The sequence below is a fragment of the Tachysurus fulvidraco genome, chromosome 11 (assembly GCF_022655615.1).
Source record: "Tachysurus fulvidraco isolate hzauxx_2018 chromosome 11, HZAU_PFXX_2.0, whole genome shotgun sequence".
NCBI lineage: Eukaryota > Metazoa > Chordata > Actinopteri > Siluriformes > Bagridae > Tachysurus > Tachysurus fulvidraco.
Window position 1 is genome coordinate 5,328,372 of NC_062528.1, and position 12,964 is coordinate 5,341,335.

A 12,964-nucleotide genomic window follows, 5' to 3' on the forward strand; every position below is an offset into this window, starting at 1 on the left:
ATTAAGTGATGTTGTGAAGGCCATGGAGGGGAGCACCTCCACCTCTAACCTGCTTTAATTCTGCTATGGAGTTCCGTTATTATTATTATTCCGTTATTTAGTGGCAATAATAAGAAAGTGCTTAATCAACAAGTAAATAATTATAATGCCAAACGATTAAGTCTTCAAGAGAGCCGACAACAGCAGCAGGAACCGACCAGACGAGACAGTGTTACATTCCTTTATCTCAACCCTCTAAGCTTTTCCCTAAATCCATAAAAAATGATAAACCACAACCAGTTGTTGATTTAAAGGCTCAATTGAAAGTTCAACCGAGTTTAAACAGAAGGAAGCGGTCTGGTTCCTGCTTGGCTGGAACAAAAAAAACAAAAAAGCCCTTATGCCCCTGGACTAACTGGATTATATTCACTTCAACTGAATTCAAAATTCTCTTGGCATTTAAGTCCCAAAGCAACACTGACATGTCCATGTGATTTTTTCCCACAACTCCATGATCCAGTTTTCAAGGACAACTGTTGGAGAACTAAGCTGATAAAAAATCTCCACATTGTTAGTGTCTGCTGTGAGCTGGCCCAAATTTATTTCTCATTTAGTTAAATATTCAGGCTTGAGCAGTCTGCCTTTAGGGATCAGTCTGCGTATATTCGATTTCAAAGATTAGTTTCATTAAGTAGATTACATCTATTCAATTCTGTTCGATTTTATTAGATATATTAGGCAATAGACATTGTCACAAAGCAGCTTTTAAGACCTCTGGATGTACACGTAGATCCCAAGCTAGCATCGAGAGCATCGAGAAACAACTCCCTGAGAGCTGGGTTTAGTGCAAGAACTAAAACTTTATAGAGAAAATGATGAGGAGCTTGAACTTGATTGGTGTAGATTTAGGAAGTTTGTCTAATGTTATTCTGCACATGAAGGAACCGACACTCGTCTTTCAGTAGATGGGGTCTGGGAGGGGCCCCCAGGGAGACGCACAAAGAGATAATATTATATTTAGCCTACTCCACAGGGGCTTTGGGTTTTTTTCCCTGATACCTAATTAAAAACATTAATAATGATGCTTTATCTGGTCTTCAATTTTCTGCCCTATTAAGGTTGCTCCCATTTGGGTTTGTCTTTGCTCTCACAAATAGGTCATACCAAGGTCTAAAAGTTAGATAGTATCATTCACAGATACAATAATTTATATAGAAATCATTTCTAGTAAAATCACACATGTGAATAAGCCTTGTTTCCATGTAGACACTACAGTTCCGAGATAATAATTGTAGCTAAGCCAAAAGATTACTAAAAGAAGTAAAACAAACAATTAGAGAAATGTCCAAAGACGAACAAAATATGAAATTGAAATGAAATTGGGGCATAGAAACCTTTATTATCACCACAGATACATTACAGCACGGTCGAATCCTTTTCTTCACATATCCCAACTGAGGATGTTGGGTTCGGAGCGCAAGGGCAGCTATGATATAGCGCCTCTGGAGCAAGGAGAGTTAAGGGCCTTTCCCAAGGGCCCAACGGTGGCAGCTTGGCAGTGCTGGGGCTTAGATACCGACCTTCTGATCAACAACCAAGGGCCTTAACCTCTTGAGCCACCACTGCCAAAATCTGTGTTTATTTTTATGTTTGTTTCTCTACTGACATAATTTATACATACTGTATATTGTAAAATATTTTGTTTAGAACCGGTCAAATAAATCACATTCAAAGTTCAGAAGCTGCTCGCATGTTAATCCCCTCATTGATTTCTCTGGCCGGTTAGGGTGATCCTTCAGCTCAAGGATTGTCTGAATGGGATACTTCATCAAGACCTGAGAGTCAAAGGAGACGCCATTGAAAAACCTCTGACTCCTATAGCGTTCCAGACAGCGCAAGCGACACACAGGAGTCTTACACAGGAGCTGCACCCAGAGAGCAAAAAAAAAGGGTGAGAACAGCTACGTCTGACTTTAATTCAAAGGCAAACAGCAAAACTGTAGAAACTACATACCTCTGTGAGCAACAGGGCCAGCGCAGGACTGAAGCTCAGAGGAATTTCATAAGGATGCTCAGTGACTTTAGTCAGCATACTGCTGTGGTCTGGCTCTGGAAGAAGTGGGAACTAAATGCAAAGATGAGAGTTTTATAGGTTATGAGGGTGGTATAATGCTAGGATATTGTTAAAAAATATATCTTTTTTAATTTGGGCCAGCCCAAATATGACATAGCTGTATGTAAAAACTAACGCAAAATAATGCGGTCCTATAAAGAGGAGAACTAAACATGTAAGAATAAAATAATACGAATGGGGAAAACCAAGAGTAATAAAACAAACAAAGGAAATGCAAGAAAATTGCGGACAAAAACAATCACAGACACAATAAGGATAATAATTATTAGTAATTTAGCATTAACAATAACAATATAGACTAGCAAATTTAGCATTAACAATAATATACACCACCATCAACTGGTGTGTGTGTGTGTGTGTGTGTGTGTGTGTGTGTGTGTGTGTGTGTGTGTGTGTGTGTGTGTGTGTGTGTGTGTGTGTGTGTGTGCAGCATTCATCTTATCATATCTTACTTCCCCAGCAGCCAGAGTGTATAACAGAATGCCCAGAGACCACCAGTCTGCTGCATGGCTGTAAGGACCACCAGTCAGAACCTCAGGAGCTGTTCACCGATAATATAGAATAGAATGAATGAATGTTTTTTGCTATAAATAAGAAACAAAGTGACTGAGTTAGTCAGTCGTGTGTGTAAAATATTACCCATGTATTGGATTGTCCCACAGATTGTATATGCTTTTGCGCCCCGCTCAAGTCGACGAGAAAGTCCGAAATCTGCCAGGCAGATGTGACCTGAACCAGACAGCACAAACAGGGTCAGACCTCTGTAACATTCATTCATTCATTCATTCATTTTCTACCACTTATCCGAACTTCTCGGGTCACGGGGAGCCTGTGCCTATCTCAGGCGTCATCCCATCACACACACACTCTCATTCACTCACACACTCACACACTACAGACAATTTTCCAGAGATGCCAATCAACCTATCATGCATGTCTTTGGATCAGGGGAGGAAACCGGAGTACCCGGAGGAAACCCCCGAGGCACGAGGAGAACATGCAAACTCCACACACACACACAAGGTGGAGGCGGGAATCAAACCCCCAACCCTGGATGTGTGAGGCGAACGTGCTAACCACTAATCCACCGTGCCCCCCTTCTGTAACATTCAATTCAATTTAATTTTATTTGTATAGCACTTTTAACAATGGACATTGTCTCAAAGCAGCTTTTATAGAAGATAAGAAATATTACAGTACAAAAAGTTTAACATTATTCAAAGATTAATATTAGGCTTATATTTAAATGTGTTTGTATTTATCTCTAATGAACAAGCCTAAGGTGACCGAGGTCACTGTGGTGAGAAAAAACTCCTTTAGATGGAAGAGGAAGAAATCTTGAGAGGAACCAGACTCAAAAGTGAACCTCATCCTCATCTGGGTGACACTGGAGGGTGTGATTATAAACTGTTATAAACACCAGAGAGTGCTATTATGAGTGCTATTATGAATAATTTCCTTTCTAAATGGATATACAGTCTGACAGTTGTGATATATATTATACATGTTAGTGTTTGTAACAAAGGTCATCAGAACATCTGACAAAACTATTGCCTATTAATTTGGGAAGAAGTAAAAGGATGGAGTTAATGTAGCGCACGAGTAGATAATTACACAATATACTGAGAACACAAAGAAATATAAAAAAGGAACAAGCTTTTATTCAAACCAAATCAATATTAGTCAAAGTGCCAAGCAGAAAGTCTGTTTAGCAAAAGCTTTCTAGGCAGTCGATGTGATCTCATCTGAATTTTCTTAGGTAAAATACATTTACAGCTGTACTACCGCTTTATTATAGCAAATACAGACGCGATGATGTCACAATCTTAAGAGCGAGGATACAGTGACATCATAGTGATTAAATGTGGGTTAAACGCTGATGCCATAGTGATAGTGATGTCACAACCACACGATTGTGATGTCACAAGGATGTTATAGCACATTGATGATGTTCTTACTGTTACTCAGGGACTCTGCAATGATTGGAAAATGATTAGGGTCGGTTTGTATTTGGATTGGAAACAGATGCAGTGACACCCCAAAGACATCTGGTTCTGCAGTTTGGATCATCCCTTTACATTAGCACGCCAAGCCTACGGACAGATTCATCTCTACCCTTGTAAAATCTCTACTCCTTTACTCGCTTTATGTTTAACAGACTTTTGCTTTTATAACTTTTTATATGGAAAAAAAAAGATTCCTAAATAAATTTCATACAAACTTTATGGGCACTTTATGTGGCTGATAAAATGTGATACAGTACAGTCTGCATAGTTACTGTCAAAGTTTAAATGTATGAATACTGTTGATGATGGAATAAGAAATGCCTCTGAATGTGTTTATACATCAATATACAAAGAGATATATCTGTCATTTTGGATAACTAGAATATTACTGCCTTTTTCAGGGACACTGCTGCTCTGTGGCTCTAATATTTTGTACCAGTATTATAGTTTGAGACAGAAACAGCTTTACCGTGTTCAGTTAAAAGAATGTTCTCCATCTGGAAGATAAACAAAGCATTTCACTATTACAAATTAGACACTTACTATGTTTACTTCACTAGGCTGAAAAATGAAAACATACCTTCAAATCTCTGTGCATTATCCCAAAGTCATGAAGAAACCCTACGCAAAATCACAGAAAAATGAACCTGAGACTTTTTGCATGCCTTTATTCCAGTAACTTAATTAATAGAAATTGAAGCGACTACCAGTCAAGCAGTCATAAGAATTTGATTAATGATATGTGACCCTGTGTGTTCCTGTTCAGTGTGTGTGTGTGTGTGTGTGAGAGAGAAACAAACAGAGATGCCACAGTGACATCATAATGTGGCCGCAATGACGTAAGTGATATGATTGTGACGTCACAGTGTTGTAAGAATGATGTTATGGTCATGTTGTAATGAGCTTTTATAATTAGGTCACAATAAGGCAGTGGTGCCTCAAATGGTTAAGGTTATGGGTTGTTGATCAGAAGATCAAGGCTCAAGCCCAAGCAAGCTCCTCCAAGCTGCCGTTGTTGGGTCATTGAGCAAAGCCCTTAACATCTCTCTGCTCCAGGGCTCTGAACTCTGACCCTAAGTTGGGGGAAGGTGAAGAAAAGAATTTCACTGGGTTTTAATGTATATGTATAATTGTTAATGTATATCAATAATTTCATATCGATACCACAATGATGTTATAGTAATGTCACTGTAAGAATAAATAACAATAAGCATTAATATAACTTCACAATGTTTCTGAAGCCTATGAACTCAAAATGTCTCCTATGATTTGGGTTACTGTGAATTCTGACTAGGTCCTGCATTAGCTGACAATGTTCCAGCCACCTTCATGATCCCTCACTGCACAACAAAAAGTCCATGGTCTGGAGTCTGACCTGAACCAGCCAGGAGTCCAGGAAGTGGAGATAACTGTGTTTCAAGCTAGATAAGTGTGCATAATGCTGTGTTTTGTGTTGTACAGCATTATGTGGGTTAGTGTTAGTGTTAAAGTTATAGGAGGAGTTGTCTCTCTGTCTTAATAAACATGTCTATTAATATTACTAATTACTAACTATTACACTCACTCACTCACTCATTCATTTTCTACCGCTTATCCAAACTTCTTGGGTCACGGGGAGCCTGTGCCTATCTCAGGCGTCATCGGGCATCAAGGCAGGATACACCCTGGGCAGAGTGCCAACCCATCGCAGGACACACACTCTCATTCACTCACACACACACACTACGGACAATTTTCCAGAGATGCCAATCAACCTACCATGCATGTCTTTGGACCGGGGGAGGAAACCGGAGGAAACCCCCGAGGCACGGGGAGATCATGCAAACTCCACACACACAAGGTGGAGGCGGGAGTTGAACCCCCATCCCTGGTTTCCTAACTATTACAGTAATGAATAATTTTCTATCAACATTTAATAATATTTATAAAACAATTCATCTGCCTTCAGTCAGCTCGTGATTGAGCCTCATTCTGGAAACATTGGGTATGAGGCAGGAATACATGGGACACCAATCTATTACAGCACATCATGCGTGCACACACACATGCAAGCACACACGCAAACACACACGCAAACACACACGTGAGCACACACACATTCATACCTAGGGGCAATTTAGTGTAGTCAATCCACCTACCTGCCTGTTTTAATACAGTAGAAGGAAATCTGAGAACCTGGAGGAAACCCACGCAAACATAAGGGGAATGAAAACATGCAAGCAAATTCCGCACAGATAGTAACTTAGGACTTTAACTCTGTGTGTGTGTGTGTGTGTGGGGGGGGGGGGGTGTTTAACTATTCACATTTCTCAAAGCAACATTGCATAAGTATAGAAACAGATTAAAAAGAACATCTATCCTTAATGAGCGAACCGGAGGCGATGGTGAAAAGGAAAAACTCCCTGAGATGATGAAGAAACATTGAGAGGAGCCAGACTCAAAAGGGAAGCTCATTATGTTTTTGTGTGCGTGTGTGTGTGTGTGTGTGTGTGTGTGTGTGTGTGTGTGTGTGTGTGTGTGTGAGTAACAGAGACCTAAAGCACTGCCGAGTTCAACAGCAAACACCTGAACCTCCTTCTCTTTAAACTGGCCAGTTAGCATCCAGTAGGTGTACAGATCTCCCATGCTGCAGTAATCACACACTAACAAAAGAGTAAATATATATATATATATGTATATAGACAAAGACAGATTTAAACATCTCAGTTGATGAACTTCCATGTTTGTCTTTTTACATATTTAATATAGCATTATTGTGATCATGAATTAATTTTTGAAACTCTAAGCTGTAAAAGATGAAGAAAAGAATAAATGTGTGTGAGATGCAGACAAGAATAAAGGTGTGTGAGATGCAGACAAGAATAAATGGACAACAATGATGGACAACAGACTCCCACAGAAACACAACGCTCCAAGAGACCTGCTGTTAACTCAGACTGGCACATGAGTAGTAATAACAGAGCAGAGGGAAGAGGTGAGGAAAGGGCAGAATGTGGATGGAGTGACTCACTGATGAAGAGGTTGTTCTGACTCTGCCAACAGTCCTCTAGACCGAGGACAAAGGCATGTTTGAGCTGCCGCTGTGATGGAACAGGTAACGAGTAAGTCTAGCAGATGAAGAAGCTGACAAACTGAGCAGTGGTAAATCATTGTGTTTTATGATGCATCAATATTTTTGGGAGTGAAAAATAAAAGCTTGATCAAAGTCTGATGCATTGTGTGTGTTTGTGTTTGTGTATGTGCGTGCGTGTGTGTGTGTGTGTGTGTGTGTGTGTGTGTGTGTGTGTGTGTGTGTGTGTGTGTGTGTGTGTGTGTGTGTGTGTTAATCCCCACCTGAATTATAACCTCCTCTTTCACCTGTTTCAGGACTCCATGTTTCAGAACCTCAGATTTGGGTAAAACCTAATCATTAACAAAACAAACAGCAAATAAAAAAACATGCATTTCAGGGCAGGATTTTTGTGTCATACCCCAGAAAATGAAGTGACCTTTACAGCAGAGGTCTTCCCTTTTGCCCAGTCCTTTACTTTCAGAATAGGGCCGAATGATCCTTTGGCTATTACCCCAGTGACCTGAATAGAAAGATAAATGTGAATTCTTTAAACTCTGTAATGATCTATTTAGTTTACATGGCACAGTTGCTCACAGGTCCAGGGTCCACCACTTACTCCTGTCCTTGGGCTAGTGTCTGTCTGTGTATGTTCTCCTGGTTCTCTACGGGTCTCCTCAACAGTTCTCCGGTTTTCTTCCACTTCCAAAAAACACCACAGTAGGAGGACTGAATTTGGTGTGAATGTGTGTATGATTAGTGCCCTAAGATCCCATCCTAGGTGGTTTCCTACCACACACAAAGTGGTTTCCTACCACTGTGTCTCCAAACAGCATGGAGTGCTGTTTAAATGTATGTGTGTTGTGTGCTCTGGTGGCTTCTCCATTTAAATGACCCATGTTCTGCTGGTGCCTGTGACCTGGGAGACATGAGAATCTCATCTGTTGGTCTTTGTACCATGTTTTTGCTTCAATCCAAATGTTATACAACCTACTCTTTTTTTTTCCTACAGAAATTCAATTCAATTCAATTCAATTCAATTCAAGTTTATTTGTAACGCTTTTTACAATAGACATTGTCTCAAAGCAGCTTTACAGAACATAAACATAGAGCAGAAGGTAAACATAATTAATGATAAAGGAAATTACGAATAATAAAAGAAAGAAGGTTGTGTTTTTGAAACAGATCTCCTTCCAGGCGGGAATGTGCAGATGTTTAATCATCTTGTTTTGAGGTGTCTGAAGTTTCTTCATATATAGAGACTATACAGCTGGCTCCTATACAGCATGTGCTGCTCGGTCACACATCTGTCTGAACGGAAAAAGCTATTTTGGTTGTGCTTTTGGTCGAATTCTCAGGTGGATTTGTAAGCAGTTGCTAGGTCTGTCAGAGTTCCTGAGGGTGGAAAGCTGCTAGCTGAGGTGTGTGGAATCTCAGTGGACTTGATTCGTGCTGTACACTGGAAAAAAAATCTAAACATCTCATTTGATGGCTTCACTGGCTTCATGTTCATTATTGTAGAACACTTGATTTAGTCCTTTTATTTGTTTTTAAGGATATAAAAAAAAACTAAATCTTCTTCTTTCACTTCTTTTGTAATGTCTTGGTTAATATCTAACTGAAGATGCACCATGGTGATATATGATAATCTAACACAGGTTTACTTACAGTTCTGTTACCAAAAGCACAACAGAGCTGGTGCTTTTAGTGGATACACAATACTAAAACCTACTCGGTTTGCAATTTTTTGCAGCTTAAAGCATAAGTTTTAATTTTGAAATACATTTTTAATAAAACATTTTTTTTTTTTTTTATGTTTCATGTTTTTTGTTATCTTTTTATTCAGTTGTTTAATAGGTAAAATTATTGTGTTGGGTAAACTTCCTATTTCACTTAAATAATAACACGTGGAGATAAACTCTGAAGAAACATAAGGAACATTTAATATTTTTGTATTAATTGATTAATTCAATGAAATGTTTTAATTCACTTCTATGTCTAATTGACTATTTGACACAATAGAAATAAGTATTTATGTTTTTTATCCTCAACAGTTTACAATGTTTGAAAGTTCTGTAGGAACGCAGTATTATGTGTTTTATTCTTCCATCTATCAATCCACCCACCCACCCATCCGTCCATCCATCCATCGATTCATCCATCCATCCATCCATCCATCCATCCATCCATCCATCCATCCATCCATCCACCAACCCATACAGCCCATCCATCCATCCATCCATCCATCCATCCATCCATCCATCCATCCACCAACCCATACAGCCCATCCATCCATCCATCCATCCATCCATCCATCCATCCATCCATCTATCCATCCATCATCCATCCATCCACCAACCCATACAGCCCATCTATCTATTCATCCATCCATCCATCCATCCATCCATCCATCTATCCATCCATCATCCATCCATCCACCAACCCATACAGCCCATCTATCTATTCATCCATCCATCCATCCATCCATCCATCCATCCATCCACAAACCCATCCATCCATCGATCATCCATCCATCCACCAACCCATCCATCTATTCATCCATCTATTCATCCATCCATCCACCCACCAACCCATCCATCCACTTTCTGCTCTGTTTATACTTCATAGGATAACATTAAGCCTTGAGTCTTTCTCAAGGAGACTCGTGGCTCAAGGATGGGACTACACTGCTACTACACTCCAATCCATTTACTCTGTTATTCTCCAGCAGGAATCTGCATCTTGTCACAAACCTTACTCTATCAAAGGGCATGAGTGAAGCAGCTGCTCGTTCATCACTGCACATTCTCCTTGTTCAGCATCACTTCAGTTAACTCCTGTTTCTGGTGAGTTATCCATCCTCTGGCAACCAGGATGGACAGAATAGAATATTTTCCTGAGTTGCTCAAAAACCCCTGGTTACACAATTGCTTATGACTATATAGTGTACAGTAGAAAGGACATTATTTATAACCACACTCTCTGGTATCACCCGGATGAAGGTGGATTCACTTCTGAGTCAGGTTCTTCCCAAGGTTTCTTCCTCATAACCTCTCAGGGAGATTTTCTTGCCACCACCACCTCTGGTTTTCCCATTAAAGAATTTTTTTTTATTCCTGTAATGCTGCTTTGTGACAATGTCCACTGTTACAAGCACTATAAACATAGCAATAAATAGAATAGAATAAAATAGAATAAATAAAATCTTTGCTTTACTTATTTCCACAATTAAGAGTTAGAAAGTTCCTGAAATGACTTGCATTCATAGCTTATTTCCATTAAGAGACAGAGTACCTGTAAATGTGCAGGTGTCCCCTCGTGATGTGAAAATTCTGGGAGGAACATGGAAGCTGATGTAGGTAGAAGATCTCTCTCTTGTTTTTTTGTACATTTACACATTTGGGTCGTTGTGCACTGGTCACTCTGCTGCCCGAATGGACTGTTTTGGACAAGTACATCATGGAGACACAGAAACCGTTGCTTACTGGAAAAGCAGCTGTTCTCCACTGATGATAAGAGTGTCTGCACATAAAGAACGAAAAACCTTTAATAAAATAAAATAAAATTGTCAGGTTGAAAAGTCTCATTGTTCACTACTAAATACAATCTCAGTGACTTTGACAGTGGCGTAAATGCCAGTGCCAGACAGACTGAATTGAGTATTTCAGAAACTGTTGATCTCCTAGGATTTTCACACACGACAGTCTCTAAATCTTACACCTTGTAGTGTGAATTATAAAACATCCAATGAGTGGCAGCTCTGTAGGTGGAAATTTCCATCCAAAGAAGAGCTTCACACTGGATGTTTTTCACACGATTCTTTGTCAACTCAAAAAACGGTTGTGTGTGCAATCCATGGGATATCAGCGGTGTCTAATAAACCAGTCCGTCTGACACCTTCAACCATTTCGCAGACAAGCTCACTAAAATCTCTGATATTTTTCCCCATTCTGATGCTTGAGGTGAATATAAACATAATCTGTGTGGGTTTGATTTCATGCACTGCACTGCTGCCACATGACTGTTGTTGACTCAACAACTGTATTCATGAGTAGGTCCACAGGTGTCACCTAATAAAGGTGCTGGTAAATGTATGTGTATTCATGTGCATCAGTGAATTGAGAAGCATCTAGTAAGGCAGACTTGAAATAAGAACCACATTTATGTTTAAAAATAATAAAATAAGATTCAATCATTCATTCATTCATTTTCTACCGCTTATCCGAACTTCTCGGGTCACGGGGAGCCTGTGCCTATCTCAGGCGTCATCGGGCATCAAGGCAGGATACACCCTGGACGGAGTGCCAACCCATCACAGGGCACACACACACACACACACTCTCATTCACTCACACAATCACACACTACGGCCAATTTTCCAGAGATGCCAATCAACCTACCATGCATGTCTTTGGACCGGGGGAGGAAACCGGAGTACCCGGAGGAAACCCCCCGAGGCACTGGGAGAACATGCAAACTTCACACACACAAGGCGGAGACGGGAATCGAACCCCCAACCCTGGATGTGTGAGGCAAACGTTCTAACCACTAAGCCACCGTGCCCCCCAAAATAAGAATCATATTTTTGGAAATTAACTGAACAGGCACAAAATATTACACACTATTATACACCATAATAGCTCTACATCACTACAAGGTACTTAGTTTTTAGATTTCATCCATTAAATAAATACAGAAATACAAAAATTGATCAATAAATACATAACTCACCTTGTTTTTGCTCACAGCACCACCCATAGTAGCCCCATGTTGTCAACAAATAAACGATGATCTTGTAATTTATCAAATAACCATTAAATAACTGCTCCTGGCAGGATACTAGTAATCAAATGGCAATTCTTTGTTTCTTTCACTGCCTTCAGGTGAAATGATTTCTGTGAGCTGCTTCCCAAACCACACCATCTCACACCACACCCCCTTCACCATCAATATGATCACGCCCCTTCAGTCTCATCTCAACAAAGTGTAACACCCACAATGATAAAAAATAAAAAAATACATTTTATATGGCAAACTCACCATTACATTCCCCATCTGTTAAAGTGCAAACATTTACAATATCTTTCACTAGAATCTTTATAAATCCATATATTTAAGGTTATATAAATATACAGTATTCACAATTGTAATATAGTATTCACAATTGTACTATTTACTTGCACTTGGCCTTGAACTTTTGTATTATTATTATTTTTATTATTATTATCATTATAATTTTTTTATAATATAATATTTTCATATTTTCCCCTTTAGTCTATATTTATATATGTATACTATTATGTATACACTATGCTTTATATATATATATATATATATATATATATATATATATATATAGCACAATACTTTACAATATCTCAGGTAACTATAATACTAATATGTTCATTCCAGTATTTCTGCACACACAATATAGCTTGAACATACAGTATTTACACTACTTCGTGTTGTTTCTGTTTTTGTCGTGTTTTTTTTGCACTGTCTTTTGTCCTGTACAGTCTTGTGTGTCTTGTTTGTCTTGTCCTGCACTGTGTACACCAGGTCTGTCTTTGTAGCATCATGGTCCTTGTGAAACGTTGTCTCATATCACTGTGTACTGCAACAGCTATATATGGGTCGTCTCCCATGTAGTCCACTTTGGCTCAAACAACAATAGATGGTGCGATCTGACACTGATGTTCCTTGAACATGAACTTCACCTTGGATCTCTTTAGAGTCTTTCTGGGCTCTTTTGTTACCATTCGGATTATGCATCTCTTTGATTTGTCATCAATTTTC

At 39.2% G+C, this 12,964-nt stretch overlaps 1 protein-coding gene across 1 annotated transcript; it reads right to left on the bottom strand.

The window, feature by feature from the left end:
* Positions 1-1,342: 1,342 nt before the first annotated feature.
* Positions 1,343-12,165, bottom strand: rskra (ribosomal protein S6 kinase related a). Its single transcript, XM_027137236.2, has 12 exons — positions 11,900-12,165; positions 10,463-10,690; positions 7,608-7,691; positions 7,453-7,521; positions 7,130-7,199; positions 6,654-6,761; positions 4,700-4,740; positions 4,589-4,616; positions 2,753-2,842; positions 2,566-2,654; positions 1,994-2,104; positions 1,343-1,904 (listed from the first exon to the last, which is right to left on the bottom strand). The coding sequence occupies exons 1-12, from the start codon at positions 11,924-11,926 to the stop codon at positions 1,683-1,685; spliced, it is 1,167 nt and encodes a 388-aa protein (XP_026993037.2). The 5' UTR covers positions 11,927-12,165; the 3' UTR covers positions 1,343-1,682.
* Positions 12,166-12,964: the final 799 nt, after the last annotated feature.

Excerpts from the sequence above, each read along its gene's own strand:
- rskra (XM_027137236.2), bottom strand. The coding sequence starts at position 11,926 with ATGGGTGGTGCTGTGAGCAAAAACAAG. Across the intron at positions 10,691-11,899 it reads GTGCTGTGAGCAAAAACAAG|ACACTCTTATCATCAGTGGA; the intron begins GTGAGTTATGTA and ends CTTTATGTGCAG. Across the intron at positions 2,655-2,752 it reads TGGGACAATCCAATACATGG|CTCCTGAGGTTCTGACTGGT; the intron begins GTAATATTTTAC and ends ATCGGTGAACAG.